At 32.9% G+C, this 22,973-nt stretch overlaps 5 protein-coding genes across 15 annotated transcripts in view; 2 read left to right on the top strand and 3 right to left on the bottom strand.

The window, feature by feature from the left end:
- Nucleotides 1-1,921: 1,921 nt before the first annotated feature.
- Rt (Protein O-mannosyltransferase rt) lies at nt 1,922-5,474 on the bottom strand. The gene is made up of 7 exons (XM_076789288.1): nt 5,337-5,474; nt 4,901-5,079; nt 4,458-4,759; nt 4,201-4,375; nt 3,036-4,122; nt 2,415-2,716; nt 1,922-2,339 (listed from the first exon to the last, which is right to left on the bottom strand). The coding sequence occupies exons 1-7, from the start codon at nt 5,454-5,456 to the stop codon at nt 2,153-2,155; spliced, it is 2,352 nt and encodes a 783-aa protein (XP_076645403.1). The 5' UTR covers nt 5,457-5,474; the 3' UTR covers nt 1,922-2,152.
- Nucleotides 5,088-9,682, top strand: LOC143354918 (ATPase WRNIP1). 3 transcript variants are annotated; one of them, XM_076789292.1, is made up of 6 exons: nt 5,088-5,169; nt 6,079-6,365; nt 6,443-6,637; nt 7,450-8,260; nt 8,818-9,039; nt 9,122-9,682. In XM_076789292.1, exons 2-6 carry the CDS (start codon nt 6,087-6,089, stop codon nt 9,214-9,216), a joined length of 1,602 nt encoding a protein of 533 aa, XP_076645407.1. In that variant the 5' UTR covers nt 5,088-5,169; nt 6,079-6,086; the 3' UTR covers nt 9,217-9,682. The 3 variants fall into 3 exon arrangements, with proteins under 3 accessions (XP_076645407.1, XP_076645405.1, XP_076645406.1); XM_076789290.1 differs by lacking the exon at nt 5,088-5,169 and adding an exon at nt 5,733-5,871; XM_076789291.1 differs by lacking the exon at nt 5,088-5,169 and adding an exon at nt 5,847-5,983.
- A 40-nt stretch (nt 9,683-9,722) lies between these two features.
- Nucleotides 9,723-13,580, bottom strand: LOC143354919 (methyltransferase-like 26). 6 transcript variants are annotated; one of them, XM_076789298.1, is made up of 4 exons: nt 10,829-11,294; nt 10,527-10,600; nt 10,055-10,356; nt 9,723-9,958 (listed from the first exon to the last, which is right to left on the bottom strand). In XM_076789298.1, the coding sequence occupies exons 2-4, from the start codon at nt 10,559-10,561 to the stop codon at nt 9,723-9,725; spliced, it is 573 nt and encodes a 190-aa protein (XP_076645413.1). In that variant the 5' UTR covers nt 10,562-10,600; nt 10,829-11,294. The 6 variants fall into 6 exon arrangements, with proteins under 6 accessions (XP_076645413.1, XP_076645411.1, XP_076645409.1 ...); XM_076789296.1 differs by having other exon boundaries at nt 9,723-10,356; nt 10,993-11,023; nt 11,065-11,294; XM_076789294.1 differs by lacking the exon at nt 10,829-11,294 and adding an exon at nt 13,443-13,580 and having other exon boundaries at nt 9,723-10,356.
- LOC143354917 (dnaJ homolog subfamily C member 21) lies at nt 11,375-13,584 on the bottom strand. Its single transcript, XM_076789289.1, has 2 exons — nt 13,443-13,584; nt 11,375-13,276 (listed from the first exon to the last, which is right to left on the bottom strand). The coding sequence occupies exon 2, from the start codon at nt 13,196-13,198 to the stop codon at nt 11,513-11,515; it is 1,686 nt and encodes a 561-aa protein (XP_076645404.1). The 5' UTR covers nt 13,199-13,276; nt 13,443-13,584; the 3' UTR covers nt 11,375-11,512.
- Nucleotides 13,585-14,049: 465 nt separating this feature from the next.
- The window catches only part of Rbcn-3b (WD repeat-containing protein Rbcn-3B), a 40,952-nt gene continuing 32,028 nt past the window's right edge, over nt 14,050-22,973 (top strand). For 2 of the 4 annotated variants that reach the window (XM_076789285.1, XM_076789284.1), the window contains exons 1-8: nt 14,050-14,186; nt 14,275-14,497; nt 16,190-16,368; nt 16,480-16,712; nt 16,802-16,944; nt 20,823-21,013; nt 21,091-21,236; nt 22,387-22,413. In XM_076789285.1, the coding sequence (XP_076645400.1) occupies nt 16,204-16,368; nt 16,480-16,712; nt 16,802-16,944; nt 20,823-21,013; nt 21,091-21,236; nt 22,387-22,413 (905 nt within the window). In that variant the 5' untranslated portion in view covers nt 14,050-14,186; nt 14,275-14,497; nt 16,190-16,203. Of the gene's footprint in view, nt 14,187-14,274; nt 14,498-16,189; nt 16,369-16,479; nt 16,713-16,801; nt 16,945-20,822; nt 21,014-21,090; nt 21,237-21,458; nt 21,480-22,386; nt 22,414-22,973 lie in introns of all 4 variants that reach the window. The other 2 variants (XM_076789283.1, XM_076789287.1) reach the window with 2 other exon arrangements.

Here is a 22,973-nt window from a genome sequence, read left to right as displayed (position 1 = left end):
GGGGAGGTGCGCGGACCACGAAAAATACTCAACAAGGCACCTCTCAGCTATCATACTACCCGGTGGGAGGGGTTAGCCTCGCCCACTGCCTACTGTATAAGACCACGAGCGGAGGAACCCGCCCTGTGTCCCCATCCCTGGAGCCTTCGAATTGGGCTTCCCGAGCCCCAGCTCGGTCCACCCACAGCTCCCGGTATCCCGAAGGAACCCGCCTCGGCCAAGGCAAGAAGACGCCGCCACTGGTAAGGAAGGGTCGTCGAAGGCGCGATTCGGCACGCCCCGACCCTTCTCACCCCACCCCCACGAATCCTCCTCCCCTCATAGGGGAGGGACGGTTCAACACTCCTCCACATCGAGAGTTAAATCGGTGGGTGTCGACCCAACCCGGGGAGAGTTATGCTCCCCCCTGGGGCCAGGGTCAGCTCACACTCCGAGCCACTGAATCCCCCCCCCCGAGGGAAATCCCCCCGCAGGACCCTCTCCGCCCCACTCTCCCGGGGGCACCATATGTCGCGGGGGTCTCCCTGCGCCGATCCCTCTCCGGGAGGCACCAATTGGTTCTGGGGTGTCCCCTGCACCCTCCCACCCAACGCCCACCACCGAGTGGGGGGCACGCGCGGACGCAGGGGGCATGCCCGCGCCCACACCCTCCTGGCTGAGCCCGGATTCCTTTCCCGGTCCCGCTCGGCGGTCTCCTTCTGCGTCATCAGGACTTCGCAGAAAGAGGCCACCGGCAAAACTGCAAAGCCTTCATGCCGAATCACACCTGCGTGGCGGATCGCGTCTTCGACGACCCTTCCTTATCGGTGGCGGCGTCTTCTTGCCTTGGTCGAGGCGGGTTCCTTCGGGACACTCGCTCCAGACGAGGCACGAGGACACCGGGAGCTGTGGGTGGACCGAGCTGGGACTCGTAGGTACAGCGTAGGTAATGGGACGGGGCTCGCCCCCTTCCCTGGGGTAGGATGTTAGCTGGGAGGTGTCCTGTTGAGTACTCGCGTGATCCAGGCACTCCCCAGTAGCTTAGGTGAGCGTGAGTTTTTACTCACTTATCCCGTAATGACGGGACCGCCTTTGGTGCTCCCCTTGCCGAGGATAGTCCCACATAATCCCGGCTTCCCCAGGGAGTCGGTGTATGCGTAATGCATTTTCTCACGGAAAAAAGACGAACCTGATGCTGCAGGAGGTAGGGACTGCTCACCTACCGTTTGACGCAGGTGCTCTTCAGACACGATTGCTTCGGGGAGTACCTGTGTCGGATCAGCGAGCGGTGACTTCCTCCCTCGGCCGGGACGAGGACCTACGGGTCCCCTTTCCCTGAGCGAGGTAGGGAGTCACCGGGGGCAGCGGGGTGTCACGTGCTGGGGCTCGCGGTGCCTAGCTGCACTGATCTCCTGGAAGGGGGACACTGTGTGGGTGACCCGTACGGTGTCCTACTAGATTATAAATTGGGAGAGGGGAGGGAGCCCCCGGTTTACTTCCCCCGGGGTGTCATTGTTGGAGAGGGGTATGGCAAGTTGTTTTTGACACGATTTCCTCGCCGCCTCCCGTTAGCTCAGGAAGGTCGCCGTGGTAGAGTTAGTGAGTATACCCTTTCGGGGAGAGTCCCACATATCCTCGTCTCTCTCGCCCGGGAGGGGCGGAGAATTCGTAAATGCGATTACCACCACGTAAAAAAAACGAACCTGATGCGAAATTAGTGAACCACAGGATGGTATAGTTGTCGTGGACGAACTCAATACGAAACTGGGGAGCCACTAGGTTCGAGAAATCTATACAAATACATATATTTTTGAAATATATTAAATTTCGTATTTATTCATTTATATATGAATAAATTGATACATTTATATATGTAATAATATCTATATACACATATGTAATAATTAACAAATATTTTGTGAAATGTAATCAGTCTATGTGATCAAGTATATATTTTAAAACATAAGAAAATAATTGTATGTATCAACTGTATTTTAAATATATGACTCAAAAATGGTTAAAAGTACCTCCATCATATGAATATGTAGTCACTGTTTAATATACTTGACAAACATATTTGATTCATTTAAAAAAAAAAGGTTTTGTAGTACAAGTAAAAAATAATTCTAGGAGTATTTACTCACAATAAATAGATATTAAATTTGAATATCTGTTAAGTTTTATGCACAATAAAATCCCATGTGTCCCTCCATCTCAAACTTACAATTTCCTTAGCACGTAAATGTGTTGTTCCATAGCTAAGTAGAGAAAACTTTTTAAATATGTGTATAATAAAGACTATCCAAATAAGAGTACTGAATTTTAATATATGTAATAAGACACTTTTCTGATATCGAGTTCTGTAAGTAAAAAATAATTAATAAACTTTAATAAACTGGCGTAAAGGGAATCGTATTAATCATTTTTCAACATACCCGATTAAATAGTATAAATGTTCTATTGTCGCGGCTGTAAGCAATAACTTAAAAATGAACGCCGGTAAATAATGATGGAGGAAAAGAGTTCTTTGAACGAATACAAAAGGTAAAAAATGTAGCAGATATCCAGTTAATAAAATACTTCCGATATTAGAAAACTTGTTCCACTCTGTGTGCGTAATATCAAAACACATTCTTCTTCGTCGTAATACATAAAATACAAATAGTATAGAATATATAATCATGCAGGCTGTAGCAGAATACCAAATTACTATATTTCCTAAAAGATATACTTGGGCCTGTGGTAAACAGAAAACATTAAAAACAAAGTGTATTAATAAGAAATTATAAGAAATTCGACTAACTCAAATGTATAAACATTAGAGGTGTGCGAGAACCCGAAAATGTTGTGTCGGGCGGGACGAAAAGAGAATTTTATTTGGAATCGGGACACAAATTCTTGAAAATTTCGGGATTCTTGAAAATTTCGGGATTCTCGAATATATCAGGATTTCCGAGAATTGTTGAGACGAATCGTCTAAACCTGTCCTGACTATCGGATATCTAACTTTTTGGATTCTCACACATCTTTAATAAACATAATAAAGTTTGGCTTACATTACTTTCATTTGAAACCCAATATGCAATTCCTCTAGACATCAGTGGCCAATCTGAAGGATCACTAGAATACATGTGACTATTTTGCCCCTCCTGAACACTGAAAAACATTTTTATTTGTAATTCCACAAATTTTTCCCAAAAACTCAATCTGGTAGCTTGTAGCGGAATCATTTCAGCATTAATCAATTCTCTTTCTCTTTGTTTCTGATCTTCGCTTTTGGTATATCTATGTTCTTCAACATTCCATATGGAGTCCGTCTGATCTACTAATCTGTCCGCTACTACCTCATGTTGATTGAAACCCCAATCAGGTAGTTGCCTTCCGCTAAACTTTAATGCATAATCTGTTTTTATATGTATTAAACGTACTTGACTTTGAATAGCATGCCAAACATCCCCATTGGTATCTTTGTTAGCAATTTCAACTCTCCAAAGATTTTGAGCTGGCATAGATACATTGTAATCAATGTAGCATGATACTTCTTGACTTTGAGGTGTCATTGGAGCCGCAACGTCGTGCGAATTCAATGCTCTACTTGTAATTCCATGTACTAACTGTATTATGTCTCCATGCTTTACCGGTTCTTGAGGTTTAGTGACAACTAAATCGTTTCTTTCTGGCTTTTTTACAATCCACCAGTTATTAACATCTTTAAAAGAATAACATGTAACTTGTTGCTGATGTGAACTACCTCGACCATCCGAATATCTTAATGGATACACATGATTATGACTATGAAGCCAACACGCTCTTCCATATGTGTGCCTTAAAGTAATTTGTGAGCCATGAGTAACTTCTAATGGTTGACCTTTCGTAATACTCGCAAGACCACCTTCTAAACTTGCTTGAAAAGCACTTGTCATTACAGAGTCATGTGGTCCAGCTTTAGAGAGTATTGATAAATGAACATAAAATACAGTAAAATAAATGGTAGAGATTACACCCAACACAATCACAATTCTCATTATAAGATGTATATATAATACAGTGCTAGACAAAGTCTTTCTTGGTATTAGAGTCCAATAATCATAAACAATTAAGGACAATGCAAGAATCAATGAATATAATCCAACATATTTTACACTAAAACAACAAATTTGTTTAGTTTATTATTGGAAGAAATAGACATATTAAGATTTGAAACTATTTTATTATAGATACCATAATGCACACGTTAAGCTCGCAGTTCCTAAACTCAGCCATATCCACCATGATAAAGTTGCTGGTTGATCCATTACTTTTCTGAACTTCATAATACATATTAATCCAAATAATGAGAATTGCATGAGTATACTTTCCATCAAAATAAATCTGGATTGTGTTAAGAGAGCATTATCTAAAACATTAGTAAAAATATGTGCAATTCAGTAAACAAGAAACAAGATCAAATCTTTTATAGTAAGAATACAATAAATTACCGAATAATAATAATATCCCTGCTAATGCTGCAGTCCACTGTTTTAAACCCAATTCTAAAATTAAGTGATATGCCGTCGGAATTAATAAACTACCACATAAGGCAGGGACTAATCGCAACGCGAACAAAGGAACGTTATCCGTATAAGGACTTCCAATTCTGTCAAATTTGAATTGGCCATCGAATCCCGCCAAATATGCAACTACGGAAATAAGTTGTTTTCCCAAAGGGGGGTGCGAATCGAAAAAAAATGTTCTCCTCATATAAAGTCCTACATACTTTCCATAATGTAGTTCATCAAATCTGTTGCAAAACACATAAGATAATACCTATATCTTCGGTTAGATAGTTAAAATGAATCTTTTAAAGTTATTCCACACCAATGATTATTTTTCCGCGAGGAAAATAATATAACAAATTCTATAAACGATAGAAATAACTTACACAATGCTGTGTGGTTCCTCTAGACGATAAAGACGAGTGAAAATTCCAGTTATCAATAAAATAACTGAAATTAAATCAATTTCAAGATTTATTTTCATTCGTGCTCGTATAGTTGCAGTTACCGGCGGTTCCGTCACCGTACATTTTTCGAACATATAAGACGGAATGTCTTCATCATTCTATACAAATTTGAAGGTGTTATTACACAGACTATAGCATTGATGCGAACAAAATATGTCAATGTATAGACACAAATATATTGAAATTAAGTAAGAAAGATTTGAATAATATATAAAAAATATAAAATTATTATCATAAACTTTTTCTAATGGACATGTAATGATACCAAGTAAATAAGATGTACTAAACATCAAAGACAGCTATAAATTATATTAAACACAAGTATCGTGTCTGTAACTTTAAATAAATTTCTTACTTCATCTTGTTGAATATTTTCGACACAATTGACAGGAATATGCTCATAATCAAACTTGGCGCTTTGCACTTGCGATTGCTTATTATCTTGTGTCCTTCTTCGCCTCCGACGAACTTCCATTGCACGAATTCACTGTTATAAGAGCACTTTTACAATATCTATGTTATTTTGATTGTTCTACTCTGAAGAAGAGAAGAGAAACTTTCTTTTAAAACTACTTGAAGCCTAGCGTCATAGCGTTAACCCACGTCATCAATCGACCATTGATTTCGTCACAACACTATCCTTTTTAAAAAATTTCAATATTGAATAAAACAATGATGTGTAGATTTTTTTATTGTTTTGTAACAAATTAAAATCGCTAAAGTCTATAGTTAATTGTGAAGGATATTTAATATAGAATTAATGAATTATTTTTAAGCTGAGGTTAGCACTGTACATATAACAGATAACGTAACGGTATCGTCTCCGAAAATCCTTTTCGTTATTCATTCTGCGCATCGTACGGTAATTTCGTACGATTTACACTTACAAAGTAAGAAAATTTTAAAGATACTATAGATAATTTCAAAATTTCTATACACCGTACTCTACAATTAATAACAACAAATAATATTCATTAATGTAGAGAACTGACTTATCTTTCGGTAATATTTTATTGTTATAGTAATCATAAATAGTATACAATTATAGTAACAATTATTATACATACATTGTATTGATACAAGTATATTTATTACAGACTTAAATATGAGTAACGATAAAATCACTTGTCCTATTTGCTCTAAAGAATTCTCATCTGCAGTAATAGAAAGTCATGCTAGTAGATGTTTGTTTTTAAATGAACCAGTTAGCAATGAATCTTCAACTTCTTGCAAGGATGGAAGTCCTGCTAAAAAATTAATGAAGTTGAACAATACAGCAAACAAGAAGAATAATTTAGGAACCACAAAAAGAAGAAATAATATAACAGAATCACCTGTACTAAATACAGATAGTCAGGGTTCAAAAGTTTCATCTAATAACAATGTAGTTATATATACATTAACTTTTTCATGATATTAAAATTAATCATTTGGAAAAAAATTATTGTCAATGTTTTCTAGACAGAAACACATGAAGAAGTTAAAAAAGCATTTTGGAGTGATCATATTCCACTTGCTGAACGTATGAGACCCACATCACTTTCAGGATATGTTGGGCAAATACATATTCTTGGTCCATCCAGTGTGCTGTTTCAGTTGTTACAAAAGATTGAAATTCCAAATATAATTTTGTGGGGTCCACCCGGTTGTGGAAAGGTATTTATCAAGGATATTATGTACTTAGCAATTTTAAATAACTATAAAACACAAAATATTTGTAAACATATAAGGCATTTTATAATTTATGCTCAACGATGACTCGTGGAACAGATGTAGCTGCTCTTCCATTTCGCCTGCTCGGCGAGTCAGTCCCCATCATGTCCACACCAACTTTTTCTTCTGCACAAGTCCCACGATTGCTGCACTAGCAGATTACTCACCACTCATTCATATACATGTATGTGCCAAAGGAAAAGTCTGGGTGGACATGGTTGGGACAGACTCGCCAAGCAGGCCAAGAGAAGAAGAATCTATATCTCTTCCGTGAGCCATCGTTGAACAGGCCTGATTTAGTGCATGATTAAAAATGAAAACATTGTATATGTTTAATAATTTCTTCGGTATGTAGGTATCTTGTTGAATATATGAATTATTAATATGTTTATCTGTTAGCCTCCATTTTGATCTGTATTGCGTACAAATATTGGAATAGTATGATTATTTTTTTTTTATTATTGAAAATAAATCGTACTATACTATTGTCGAATTTTGTGAGTATTAATATATAAGTAGAAAACTTATCAATGCGATAGTTAAAGTCATATATCGAGCTGTACGCATACAATATCATATGCATAAAATTAATTTCTAAATTTTATAATTACTTTAGAAACAAAACTTTGTGTAAAATAAATTTATTTTACAATTCTCTATTTACTGCTGTACACACATTTGTTTTTATTTTAATTTTATTTTAAGTTCTGTTACATTCCGTACATAAATACTTATACAAATTTATTTTGCTTCAGACATCCCTTGCAAATGTTATAGCATACATATGCAAAAATAATTCAAATGGTAAAATAAGATATGTCAAGATGTCAGCAGCGATGGCTGGAGTTCATGAAATAAAAGAAGTTATTACTATAGCTTCGAATGAATTAAAATTTAAAAGATGTACAGTGGTATTCATGGATGAAATACATCGGTTCAGTAAAACTCAACAAGATGTATTTTTACCCCATGTTGAATCTGGGACCATTAGATTAATCGGTGCTACAACAGAAAATCCTTCCTTTAGCTTAAACTCTGCACTTTTAAGTCGGTGCAGGGTGATTGTTTTAGAAAAACTAACTGTGCCAAATTTGATATCTATATTAAATCGAGCTGTATCTTCATTAGATGGAATAATACATAGTTCAGCGACAAAAATTCAGGAACACGTTAAAGAAATACCAAAATTTATTATAGATGAACCTACTATAGAGTGGTTAGCAGAAACATGCGATGGTGATGCTAGAATTGCACTAGGTGGTCTTGAATTAGCAGTCCAATGTAAGGTACCAACCACAGAAGAAGTTTTTGCTGGTCCTGTGACAATTACATTAAATGATATTAAAGAAAGCATTAAGAAGAGCCATATGTTGTATGATAAAAAAGGCGAGCAACATTACGATATGATTTCTGCTTTACATAAATCAGTAAGAGCAAGCGACGAAAATGCTTCTCTCTATTGGTTAACTAGAATGATATTGGGTGGCGAAGATCCAGTGTATATTGCACGGAGATTAGTAAGAATGGCATGTGAAGATATTGGTTTGGAAGACCCAAAAGCTCTAGGTAATGTTAAATGAAAATTTATTACTTGTATGAAGTTGTTGCATATGAAATCTCCGATTTTTAGCAGTAATGTTAAATAAATACAACTTTTTTTCTAAATAAACTTATTGATCTAAACTTATTGTTCTAAATAAACTTATTGAAGTAAGTACCGTTATAATCAACGTATTCTGTCAATAAATTACAAGTTTTTTTATTGTATTACTGTACAAATTGAATTTTTCGGACATTCACATTCTTCAATTACAAGATTGTCATCACTATTTTGTAATTTTGTTTACCATCAACGAAATAAACGTCAAATGTATTAACGTCGAAATAAAATTCAGTTAGAAGTAAAATTAGGTATCTAAATTATCATTGAAGATAGGATCTTAAGGATCAGCATTGTAGATTCAAATACTATTACAGTCTACAACCTTATTATAGATCATTCTTGATCAAAATGCTTTATAACATTTGTGTTTTAAAATCGGACTTTTCATGTGTAACAATCTATAATAATATTGAAACTTTGAAACAGTTAAATAATAAAATCGTTTTGAAAAATTGTTTAGGGATTGCTATACATACAATGCATGGTTGTAAAATGATTGGAATGCCTGAGTGTGATGTCCTTTTAGCACAGTGTACAACATATTTGGCAAAAGCCCCAAAATCAAGACTAATCGAAAATGCCCTCAGAGCTGCTCAAAGAGTAGTTGCTGAACACAAAGGTCCTCAACCAGGAGTACCATTACACTTAAGAAATGCACCAACAAGTTTGATGAAAAATCTTGGTAACTATACTATATACTTATATGTGTATATTTAGAACACAGTTTCAATAGTACATCAAATGATATACAAACATAATTTTAGGATATGGCAAAAGCTACAATATGAAACACAAAGATGAATCTGGATTATGTTACTTACCAGAGGGATTAGAACATGTAGATTTTTTCCAAATGTGATTAAAACAGAGTGACTTAATGTAATATCAATGTAATTTTCGTTTACAAAACTTTTACAATATATATATAATATTAAGTTACAATATAAATTCCATATTCTTATTACAAGCTCAATACAGTGTTTACCCGATATATGTCCAAAATACGGTTCTAGCCAGGGACATATAACGGCCAGGATATACTATTCTTGGATCCACGTCCCTCGCAAGGTATACCTCGCGGCAGTGGGGATAGTTTTGGAACTTTTATCCACTAGGCATTTGGGACATATATAGAGTAAACACTGTATGTATATAATTACCTCATAGAAACAAAAAATCTGTAGTTTTTATACAATATTTGAAGTGAATTATATACAATAATATAAATATGAATATTATGAATGTGTATACATATATGTTGCAATAATATTTAAGTAATGTAAATGTTGCATAATATATATTTTATTCTTTTTGTGTCAAGCTTATATTTGAATGTTATTTATTTTAATGTAGTTTGTATATTTATTAGCATTTCTTCCATATGATAGTTTTATTATTTGCTGGCATATCAACAATATTTATTAGCTTGATACCATTTTCTTCAGCTAGTCTTTTTAAATCTTTAATATCTCTTAGACCCAAACTTGGATCAAGAAGTTTCAGAGACTTATCGAAGTTGACATTACTTTTTGGTGTTATTTTTCCGTCTACAGCATACGGTCCATATGTAATAAGAAGACCATTATCTTTTAATAATTTTCCTGCATTTTCAAATAAACCAATAGAACATTTATAAGGAGAAATATGCATCATATTCGCATTATATATGTAATCAATGCTAGCTTCTTTAAAATTACCATTGTCCCAATTACGAAAATTGTTTGTAATATCTACTCTTAAAGGTGGTTTTATATTTACAAACTCATTTGCATATGCGGAAATACTGTCTAATAGTTCTGGTTCGTATTCTGATGGATAGAATGTTATTTGTGGAAAGTGAGGGGCAAAGTGAGCTACATGTTGTCCAGAACCAGACGATACTTCCAGAAAAATTTTATCTGGACCATGCTGAACATACTTCTTCAGGACCGAGAGTATGGGATCCTTATTACGATCAGCTGCAGGATAAATAAGCTTTTTTGTAGCCATAATTCCAGTCCTTAAATCAGAATTTAAAATATCAATTATTTATTATATTACCAAATGCACAAAAATCATTTTCATGGTATTGCAGAAACTAGAAGCTTTCTTATTTAATTAAAAATATTTGATTGTATTGAACAAGAAACTAAATAAGGAAGAAGATTAAAGTTACAACATAATATGTACCTATGATAAGCAGCGGAATGAATAACAGTGTTCATGCTTAATCATTACATTGATACGCTGTATGCTGTTTTTACCTGAAAAATTAAAGTATAAAAATTATGCACTCATAAAGCATATTTCCATAGACAAAGTGTTCGATAACAAGTGAAGTAAAATTGGAGAGGTTATAGGACAAAAACTAAAAGTAAAAAATTGTGATTTCGTCTTTGTTTTCAAATTGTTATATTAACATTTAAAGTGGGTCGGTCAGAGTATGTAAATATCACTATCTACATTACATACATAGTATTGATGTAACTTACATGTATGTACCACACTCTTAAAAAATTGAGACTGAAACCTTTTTACTTTTAACTTTTGTCTCAAATTTTAAAAGGATCATTTTTAAATTTTTTTCCCACCAAATACCTTGTACAATAAAGAATGATTATTTCAAGCATTGTTATTTTATAAACATGAAACTCGCTATTTGAAGCCATTAAGGAATTCTGATACATCACTTTATTCAATATTACTTATTCTTGGATGCTAATACAGTATTTACTCGATATATATAATACATGGGTCTAGCCTAAACATATTTAGGCCATGAGATACTATTCTTTGATTCACACCGAACGTAGAAAAGGACAACGAAGCTCTAAAGGTCTCGGTTCATAGCCTCTCACGGGGTATATCCCGCAGCAGTGGGGATAATTCTGGTACTTTTATCGGCTAGGCATTTGGAACATATATAGAGCAAATGCTGTACTACAGGCACTGTAATATCTATACTTAAGAGTGAAATAAACATTTCAATTTTGAAATTGTACAAGGTATGGACACAGTATAAAAATCACAAACACGTGATAATTTCTAGGATAAATTTATTAAATGTCCTATAACATTTTCTAAATTAAATACAGTAAGCTAATCTGTGTAATATATATGTTTCTCCATGTTATCAATGATGAGTTTTTTAAATTTCTTTTATTTTTCGCTGCATTTTATATATATACAAAGTGTCCCGTTTTGTGTAAATGTTCAAATAATTTATTTTTACTTGGAAATTCAGATTTACATGTAACGCAACAATGTGACGAATCTCGAACCGCGGTTATCTGTGAACTTTTCTTATGTTTAGTTTTATTTTCCTTTTCTGTTTGTTTGTTAACTTTTTTGGCATTCTTAGATTTCCTAGATTTGATTTTATTATTATTTATGGTATTTATTTCTAAATGATCAGAGTGTAATTCTGTTGCATCTACTCCATTCTTTATTTGTTCCTCAGTTTTGTCTACTTTATCATTAGTCTTCTGTTGACTAGCTTCTAAAACTTTATTCAACACTGCTTTTTTTTGTTGCTGCTTTTTACGTTGTTTCTTCGATAAAAATATGTCCTCATAGACATTTCCATCTTCTTCGTCACTAGTTTCCTCTGTCAATGGATTTTGAACGTTCTTCTTTCGTTTCTTCTTTTTCTTCTGTTTTTTAGATTGCGAAGCTTCCTCTTCTTCTTGATCAGAAACAAGTTCATCTTCAGAAGTTGTACATTCATTGTTACTTCCAGTTACTCGAGGTGGAACGTAAAAAGCATCATCCATTTGTGGTCCTACAGCTAGAGTTATTCCTTCTGGACTAACATCGCTATCTTCGAAACTTTCAAGTTCTTTATCATCGTCTTCCATAGATATTTTGATTGCAATAACATTATCTTTATGCTTTTTAGAGTTTTCATGATTTCTAAATGATTTTTGAGTTTTAAATATTTTGTTACAAGCTACACAATACAAACTATTATCACCTACTACATTCTCATCGACTGTATCTTCTTCGGAAGATAAATTTTCGCCAAATTCTTTAGCAAGATGAGCTTCAATAGTTTTCAGTTCAGCTTCTATATTTGAAAACTTAGACCATTCACATTCTTTATATTCTCTTAACTGTTTTTGCCTTTCTAGTAGTTGTTGTCTTATTCTTCCTTGTCCTTTCTTCAAGTTCTCTTTAGCACGTTCAGCAAGTTTTGCTGCATGAGCCTGCACTCGTTTGTCACGTTTACGGACAAAGGCAACCAAATTTCGTACTTGTTCGTTTCTTTCTCTTTTAGCTTTTTCTCTAATTTTCTTATTCTCTTTTTCAATAAGTCGTACGACTCGTCTGTTCGGAGCACCCCTTATATCGTAAGGGTCTAACCATGCAAAAGATTTCTTCGTACTATAACTTTGCCAATAAGCATAAAAATGATGTACAACTTCTACGTATGAGCTTTGCGAGTTTCCAAAGCTTGGAATTTCTTCATCTGAATCTCCTTCTTTAGAAAATACTGCATCTTCAGTTGTTATTTCTTCAAACACTTTGCGATAAGTGGCATAAAATCCTTTTTCATCATTTCCATATCCTTTGAAACATGTAGTTGAGAAAAATGGTGTTAGATTGATAGAATCATCTCTGTAATCTTCTCCGATTCCATCCTTTAAAATAGCTTCACGGTGGTCATCGTACCAAGTACGTGTATGAGGATCGCTTAACACTTCCCATGCTTGTTGAACAAGTTGAAACTGTTCTTTCGCTTCTTCTGGATTATCTAAATTCTTATCTGGGTGCCATTTCAATGCTAATTTTCTGTAGGATTTTTTTAAATCATCGTCAGTAGCATTTCGTGCTACTTCTAATACCTCGTAATAACATTTCATTGTAGTAACTAATGCTTTCTATCCACTTTGTTAAAACTTGTGTAATCTGATGTAATATAAAACTACATAAATGGTGTGCTAAAAGAAGTAAGATTAACTCTTAAAAAATAAGAAATATTCATGTTATAACATAAGTACATACGTATCCATTAAAAATTTCTTTTTCTAAATCTCACCAAATCTTACATACATATACATAATGTGGAACGTACTTATATATTAAGAGATCGAAGAAATGTCTTACCAAATGTTACTTCGCAATAATTATCCAACTATAATTTCATTACTTTCATTGAAAATTTGATATGGGAGAAAAGATTAATTCCAATAATTTTCCAGTAAAATCATATTTCGTAAAGTTAAGTTGAAAATTTTAGGTTGTGTATTATGACACATGAAGGAACATTATCCATGAAGTGAGCGTTACTTCGATACATTTGTCACATTCATTTCGAGATTTGTGACATAATTTAAAAATTATGTAGATACATTTTTAAATTTATATTTTTTGATAAAATCTTGATACAGTTTCATTTTGATGACACATTAATATTATTTTATATCAAATATTGTAAGATGTTCTTTTACAAATTGAAATGTTGGAAATACGTAACGTATGCAATGGGTGACGTGTTTTTACGTAAAATTTTTTAAATGCCACTTAATGAAGTAAGCATGTTATCCACACAATTTTTCCAACTATAACAATCTTAAGCTTGTAACTATTTAGTTTTTACAATAAAGACATATGAATGAAATTAAGTACATGTATATTGTAACTCCGTAACGCTATGTCATGTTATATCGAGTGAGACATGATTTTACTAGGGACCTTTTGACGTGGAACAGCTGATTGTATGCGTTAATCTGACTATCCTCAACATCAAAATGGCCGCGGTCGTGAGAGTGCATTAAGGGTTGTAGATTTTTGGCATATATCGCCAGTTACAACATTTCGAACCGTTGTCATTAACATTCAGTATTTTCGGTAAATATTTCTATGGTTTATTATGTAGAACATGCATCGGTTCGTTAAAGTAATTGTATATAAAAGCAATAAAATCGAAACTCTGTAGATTATCAGTGACATATCGTGAATGTGATGTAGCAGACGCCTCTAATTGCTTTTAATAGCTTTTCTTCGAGATCCTTAGTGTATCGCGTTGTTGCGATGGACTTTGTGATACATGCTTGTCAAGCTGCTTTTGCTACGGAAGGAGAATTGATTTGTTATCAAAGAAAATACCTGCTGTTAATATCCATATAACACTGATTATTCTTCGACTACTCTATAACAAGGTTTTGTCATTCATTTATTACGGCATTATTTTTATTGCACTGTCAGTAGATAGCCTAAAACGAGTTATATTTTTTTGTTTCAATTTTTCTTATTTTACGTATCGTACGTAAAATATATTCTAAAGGCAGAATTTTCATCATTACACTTTTTGCAGTTGACACATGTGTCTTTCCTATGTATTGTGTTTTTGTATCGTTATAATAAACACAAGTTTTAGATTAAAAGATAAGTTGATAAGTGATGCTCGTAATGTGATGCTCGTAGCATTAATTTGAAATAATGATATATTAACTGTAAATGTTATAATTTATATAATATTAAATTATATAATACATTTAACATTAATTATTGAGTTGGCAAGAAAGTAATTTTGGTTTTCACAAATTGATGACGTTATGCTTTGTTTCAATGATTTCTGTTAAGATTATGATTTTTTTCTTTTGGCATTTAATAACTGTAACTGTTAACTTATTTTTTAAGCAAATTGCGAGTAATTTTGTTTACAATTGTGGGTACAGTGTCAATTTAAAATGGAGCATAAAAAGGTATATTATCGACACATTTTGCTTTTTTATTTCCATAAAGGCAAAAAAGCTGTTGAGGCTCTTAAAGAAATACGTGATGTTTAGAATTTTATTAAAAAATTTTGTTCTGGAGATTTTTTACATAAAAGTGACCAACGTTCTGGTCGACCAATTGAAGTTGATGATAATCAAATGAAAGCCATAATTGAATCGGATCATCATATAACTGTGCGAAAGATTGCAGAGAGGTTGAATGTATCATACACAACAATTGAAAATCATTTAAAATGTCTTGGATTTGTTAAGAAGCTCGATATTTGGGTTCCACATGAATTAAGAGAAATTCACATAACATAACACGTCAACATACGTGATATGCATCTCAAACGCAATGAAATCGACCCTTTTTTTAAGCGAATGATCACTGGTGATGGAAAATGGGTTGTTTACAATAACAACAATCAACAACGACCATGGTCCAAGCGTGTTGAACCAGCACAAATCACCTTCAAAGCTGAATTGCATAAAAAAAAGCATGCTGTCAATTTGGTGGGATTATAAAGGCGTTGTATATTTTGAGCTGCTCCCAAGGAAGCAAACCATCAATTGAGATGTTTACTGTCAACAACTAATGAAAATGGAAGAAGCAATCAAAGAAAAACGGCCAGAATTGGCAAATCACAAAGGAATCACGTTCCGCCATCATAATGCTATAGGCCACACACATCTTTGGTAACTTGTAAAAAATTATTGGGGCTTGGTTGGGAAGTGATGTCACATCCAACATATAGCCCAGACCTTGTACCATCAGATTACCATTTATTTCGAATTTTGCAAAATTCTTTGAATGGTAAACCACATTTGTTCAGTTTTTTGTTGATAGGGACCAGTAGTTTTATGAGCACGGAATCAAGAAGTTACCAGAAAGATGACAAGAGATCATCGAACAAAATGGAAAATATTTTAGTGATTGAAGTTCATTATTGTGTTTTATTTCACCTTAAGAAACTGAAATTGCTTTCTTGCCAACCTAATATAAGAATCTTTTTATATTTATGAAATGTTAATAATGATACTATACAATTATTTTGATCAGATGCTCAGGTAATCATATCTTATTTTAGCTGTAGTATATATAAATTAATACAGTTTTTCTATAAATTATAGGTTGAATATTAAAAATGACAGTGGGTACAAGCTTAGTAGTACCTATAGTTCTATGGGGTCGCATAGCTCCAACTCATTGCATTTCGTGTATTTATTTATCTCGAGATCAAAAAACTTTGGTAACAGGATGTTACGATGGTCAAATATGCTTGTGGCAAGTAGATCCTGAAATATTGAAGGTAAATAAATATATGCTTTAGTCATTGAAATTAAACAATTTTATTAGAAGCATAATAATAAGATGAACGTTATATATATATATATATATATATGTATATATATATATTAAGATGACTCCAAGATGTTTACTTGTTGGTCACACTGCTCCAATAATGTGCCTCAGTCGAGCCAGTGTTATTATGGAACAGAATTATATTGTTAGTAGCAGTGAAAGCGGAGAAATGTGTACTTGGGATTTAGTTGATGGAAAATGCAGAGAAGCTGTGAAACTTAGCAGTGTTCATACACAAATGTTGCCTTATGTCTCTGCTGGTGGAGAAGACGTTCGACTTTTCTGTTCTGGGTATGTGCATTTTACATAAAATACTTCTGCGCAAATGTTTTTACATTTCTAGAGAGTGAGAACATGGTTTATTTATTGACTTTTTTCAGATATTATCCTGAAGTTTTAGTGATGGACCCCTTCAGTTTAGAAGTTTTATTTACCCTGAGTTCACGTGTTAATCCTGATTGGATCAGTGCATTGCACGTTTTGCGGCCGGCCAAACGGAAAGGTCGGTTCTACGTGCATACAAGTTAGTTACACTCCATCACACCTACGCTTTTTACCATAAGCTGCTACTTCTCTCTCTCTCTCTCTCTCTCTCTCTCTCTCTCTCTCTCTCTCTCTCTCTCTCTCTCTCTCTCTCTCTCACACTCTCTCTGTCTCTCTCTCTCTCTCTCTCTCCCTCTTTTCTCTCTTTCTGTTGACTCTTTTATCCACTTTATTATATTGTGCAAGTGTTTCTGATTATTAATAATTCAATTAGATTATATTTTAATTTGATATTTGACTAATTCTTACACTTGCACAATATACACTGCATATCAAAAGTTTAGATGCACCCTATTTTTTGTAATAAAAACTTACCCTCTGATGAATCTTTCATTGATTTTTTTTATTGTATGTTTAGAATATCTTGAAAAATTATGATTACTAAAATCATTCTTATATGGCACTGCAGGGAAGAATTTTTAGCCAAAATATGAAAATGGGCCGTATCAGGAGTTTAAACGCATTTGATAAAAATTTATTAATTTTACAAAAAGAAGAAAATATATACAACTAATATTTTGTGCAACTACCGGGCACTTTGCATGGTTGAAAAAATTCTATTTGGCATGCTCACAATTAATTTTTTTACGGTGTCGAGCTTGATTATCGCCCATGCTGGCATAACGCCAGTTTTCAGTTCATCAACTGAATTGTATTGGTTACAATCTATATAAACGTATCGAACGAGAGTTCCCCACAAATTTTCTACCAGATTTGTATTGTTGAACGAGATGGTCATTCCATAACATTAAGATTGCTGGAACGTGAATTTACTTGTCGGAAAGCGGCAAATATACAGTAGCAAATTATCCTTAAACACTGTCTGATATCCAATGCTGTACATGTTTAGTGGGACGAACGCAATTGCTGTGATTCTGAACACACTAAAGTCAGCCCAAATCATACATCAACCGCTTTCAAAATTTCGTTTTGAAAAATACTTTGGGTCCTTTCTCAAATCCCACCAGTATGAACTGAATCCGTCTGGTCCATCGAGATTAAATTTTTTTTCATCACTCCAAATCACCTAAAACGTACATACATTCATACACTTCTTAATAAGGCGATAATTCTTATGTTCGTGCTTTAAATTCTGACCATTCATCATTTTTGCACGGATAATGTTGGAGTTCTGATTGAGAACTCCAAAAACAGTCAACTTATTTGACTTTCCCAATGTAGCGGTACTAACCAATAGTGCACAGTAATAGTAATAACACTCGTAATAATAATAACAGTACTAATAACGATAATAAAAATAATATAGTAACAATAACAATAAAAAATTAGGACATCAATTTCAATAATCACGCATATCAATTTCTAACGATTTGCTAGTTAAAATTTAATTAATTTAAAATTAATATAAAATTATTAAATTCCATGCTATTCCTTTCGTGCAACTCTCAGACAGCACTCAATTAGCGTGCAGTAGCGTGCAATTCGACTCTAGAGCTAGAGAGTACATTAAATCCTATAATGAATACAGCCACTGGTTTACAATATGAAGTTGCAAGCAACAAAAAAAGCAAGTGCGTCTAAACTTCTGATACGGCCCATTTTCATATTTTGGCTAATAATTTTTAAGTAATTATAATTTTTCAAGGTGTTCTAAACATTCGATAAAAAAAATCAATCAAAGATTCATCAGAGGGTATGTTTTTGTTAAAAAAATTGGGTACATCTAAACTTTTGATACGCAGTGTACTTATTACCTTTTCGTTTACTAATTTCTTATATACTTTATGCTCATATTTTGTATTAAATATTAAAAGCATTAATACATTTTTCTATTTAAGCACTATTACCTTTATTAAATGAAGTATTTATAGTGTTCGCAGAGTATCGATTTTAGGTGGAACAATTAATGGATATTCAGGATTATGTATTTAGATTTTGTACTCTTTTGGGGGTTTTCAACATTCTGCTAATCTTTCTTAAGCAATTAACTTAAAAAGAGCTTTATATTTTGGGTGTATCAGGGATTATATTCACCTGATTTCTTAAATATAAAAAAAGGTTTCGTAGATACAATAAATTGCACTTTAAGCCAATAATACTTACGTGACAATAATACTAAAAAGATAAAATAATCTATCTAATGATAATAATTTATAAATTATTGAAATCTTAACTGAAATTATAATGTTACAGCATGTTAATGAATGACATACAAAGAAATATCAGTGCTATTACATTGGTAGTCAAAGCTGTGTCACATATTTCATATCTTGTTTCTCTCTTATTCTTTTCGTTATTATTATTTTAAACAAAAAAAAAAAAAAAACAAACGAATTAAGCATCATTAATAATTTAACTAACTATCCTTTTATTCTTATCCTTTACATTTGCTATTCCTTCCGCAAAAATCCATCACCGAAGCGTACATTGCATTTACTTACACTCATTAATCATTTTCGTATCACTTTTTGGTGATAAATTATACCTATAGTAAGTATACATTACATTAAATTTATCGTTTAAATAAGTGTATGTCATATTTAAGTGTAATGAATGCAATGTTTAATATTTTTATTTCTACATTTTAACGAGTTATATGTATTTATATTATGAGTATTATATTAATTGATATACATATATAGAAATTTATGCCTTACTTTTTTGTATTATAATGTAATTTAAAAAGATATGTTACAAAATACTTGCATCAACTGTTTGCAATCGATTACTTACTTTTACAGTAGATTGTGTTCGTAATATATTAAATATGTGTCTGTTATTCAATATTTATATTTTTAAAGTAGAATTTTATTGGATATGAAAAATTAAGCATACAGGCGTTATTTATGTGTACAAGCTGAAACACTTTATTTGTCAATATGTGGTATCTTTAAAGTTTAGTATCAACTTACTTATAAAATTTATAAGTGAATATATTATGTTTAGGAAGATATTTGCATATAATTTTTTTTATATGTATATTAGGTTCGTGGGAAAGTAATTTCAGTGTTGTGATTGCAGAAATTACTTTATTACGGTACCATTGTCATTCTTAATCAGTTAAGCTATATAATGTCGACTAGGTACTGTCTACAATTCTGTCCCATTATTTAATAAGCTTTTTCTTTCTGAATGAATAGTTAATAATAAGTAGTCACATTATAGCGCGGATAAAACTAGAGGCGTGCGAGAACCCAAAAATGTCGGGTCAAAACGGGTGGAGAATTTTATTCGGGTTCGTGACTGGTTTTCAAAAATCTCGGGATTCCTGAGAATAATTTCGAGTGTGTTCGGGGATCCCTAATACTCTCGAGAATTCCGAAAATTCTCAGGAATCCCAATACATTGGAGAATGCCGAAATTTTCGAAAACCCGACTCGTCTCGGCCCGATGCGTTCCCGACCCGTCCCGATTGTCAGGTACCCGACATTATCGGGTTCTCGCATACGTCTATTTAAAACCAATATTACTTTCCCACCAACCCAATATGTAGAATTCCAAATATCGGTAATCATATACTAGAATTTTAAGATAACTATTATGCATGATTTAAGCAAGCATGAATCGGGAGATATGCATAAAGATGTAATTGTTTCTTTATCGTAGTATAACATGTTTTATTTTACATGAAATCATTATTATGTTGCATGGGTTTCTATTATGTAAGAGCTGTAATTAGTAAATGTTTTCAATATTTTATACTTTTAGTATTTTCATTTAACAATATTAAAGTACTATAATACGTTGTAACTAGAAAAATTCTATAATTTCAAATGCGTTGATAACGTTTGTAGGGTGTTACTTTGTTGACTGTTACTGAAATTTCTTTTGCTTAAAATGCTATGACGCCTTCTTAGAAGTGGTTAACGCGCAACATACGCTTCTATTAATTTAAAGACGACGTTGTACTGGCCTTAACAACAACTGGTACGGTCAAGGTGTGGACTCTTCTTGGACACGAGAATCGAAATAGTGAACCGCTTTACGAACATGAAAGTAAACAGATACAGTGTCTTAATGCACTTGCAATGACCTGTTGTCCATATAATCAGAGGACTGTATTAATCGTGTGTTCTAAAGATTGGCAGGTACTTTTATTTATTACTATCACTACATCATCTTGATTAGATTAAGGTCATTTTGACTGACATCCTATGTCAAGTAGATATACGATGCTGGTGATTTCTCCGTCCTATGTTCGATTTCTGCTCCTCGTGGTGAACGTTGGATGGCTGGAGATTTTCTAGCTGCAGACAGGGTCATTGTGTGGAGCGATGAAGGCCGTGGTTATCTCTATAAATTACCAGCTAAGTATGTTTTTGAAAAATATAATACGCCCTTTTTTTGTTATTCTATTTTTGAGTCTTAAATATCTTATACGAGATATTAAAATTCAATAGTTTTTTAATTAGTAGAAGAGCCTGTAAATAATTCATAATATATTTGCAAAGTATGTAACCATATTATATGTCATTTAGTTGTATAAATTCATTGACCCATTTACTTAAAAGATCATTCATTTCTTACTTATAGGGTTCTGGTACATCTTGACAGGTAGATGTTCTCAAAATTAGTATTATACATTATTATGAATTGACATAACTTTGTCGTGAAAGGAAAATAATATACTACTAAAAATATAATGTTCATATTTATAGCATGATGACAAATACTAATATGCACTTTTTTGCTGTTTTAAATATTACTATTATAATTAACGAATCCAAACACTAATACAGTAAAAGCTTCCGATATAACAGCAAAGAACATATAACAGACATTTCTGATAGGTTTATTTCATATAAATGTGTAGATGAATTCATCTTAGTCAGCTGCATTGGCATTTAAATTAAGCAGAGGTTTTAATTTTAAACCTGTATGTTATTCCATAGAGGCACCTGCTAGCCATGCACATATTTAATATTTGTTCTCTTTGTATTTCTTTACTTCATTCTCCATAAACATTCATATTCAGTTCATTAAATGGGAAACAATAATTCGAATCCTAATGTTACTTTTTCTACTTTACATAAAATACAAAATTGATAAAATTTTAACGCTCAAAAGAAAATATATTCTATTTATGTAATAAACAGTCATCTGTTATCAAATATTTTGCACAATTTTTTCACTGTATATTTCTATTTTTTATGTATTTTTTGTGCAAGTTAATATTAAGTAATAATTATTGAGACACACGTTGTGTACAGTGAATGTGCAAGTTCAAAATAAATTTCTTCACTTTCCTGTTGTTATACAATTAAGTTCACGTAATATTCAAGTTCGTAATGTTTGTTGAACAAGTGGGTAAAGAACACCAAACACAATACATTTACATATAAAAAGCATGTAGTTAACACTATGACTACTTTTTACGGTGATGTGTCTTTTTCATATAATACACATCTACTGCATCTTATTTCATCTACTGCATTCTACGATGGATCTGGTGTTCTTCTAGCAAGCTGAAGGGCAAGGCTCTCAGCAGGTAACCCTGCATTATTTCTACAACACATTTCTACTTGTGTTCCTTATTGTATTTTCTCTGTCAGTGTATGTTTCTCTTTATAGTTATTTGATTAAATATGTCGCTCTTCTACTGATTTCATACTTATTTCCAATTATTTTATTACCTACTAAATATATGTAGGATACTCATAGATTTTTGTGTATATTAATACAAAAGATAAATACAGTGAAATGTTTGTTAAGGAGTATAGGAAGATGTAAAAATTTCAATAATTAGATTATTGTGTATTTATCTTTATTTACAATATTATTAAAATAAAACTAAGTTCCATATATAAAAAATATTATGTACATATTAAAACTTCAATGATGAATGTTATTTTTAAAATTTTTTGTTTTTAATTCTTTAGATACTTTTATTGTTATATAAACAAAATTTATTATTTTTTGTGAAGACGATCGTAATATTTTAAAGAATTTCGCTCCTCTAATTGTTTAACAAATTTTAAAAACTACTTCACGTTTTAAGTTTTAAATACTATATAATATAAGTGTATTATTATTCATTAAAGGAAGACA

This window comes from Halictus rubicundus, chromosome 6 (assembly GCF_050948215.1).
Source record: "Halictus rubicundus isolate RS-2024b chromosome 6, iyHalRubi1_principal, whole genome shotgun sequence".
NCBI lineage: Eukaryota > Metazoa > Arthropoda > Insecta > Hymenoptera > Halictidae > Halictus > Halictus rubicundus.
The sequence above is the reverse complement of the archived record's forward strand: the minus strand, read 5'-3'. Positions and strand labels throughout refer to the sequence as shown.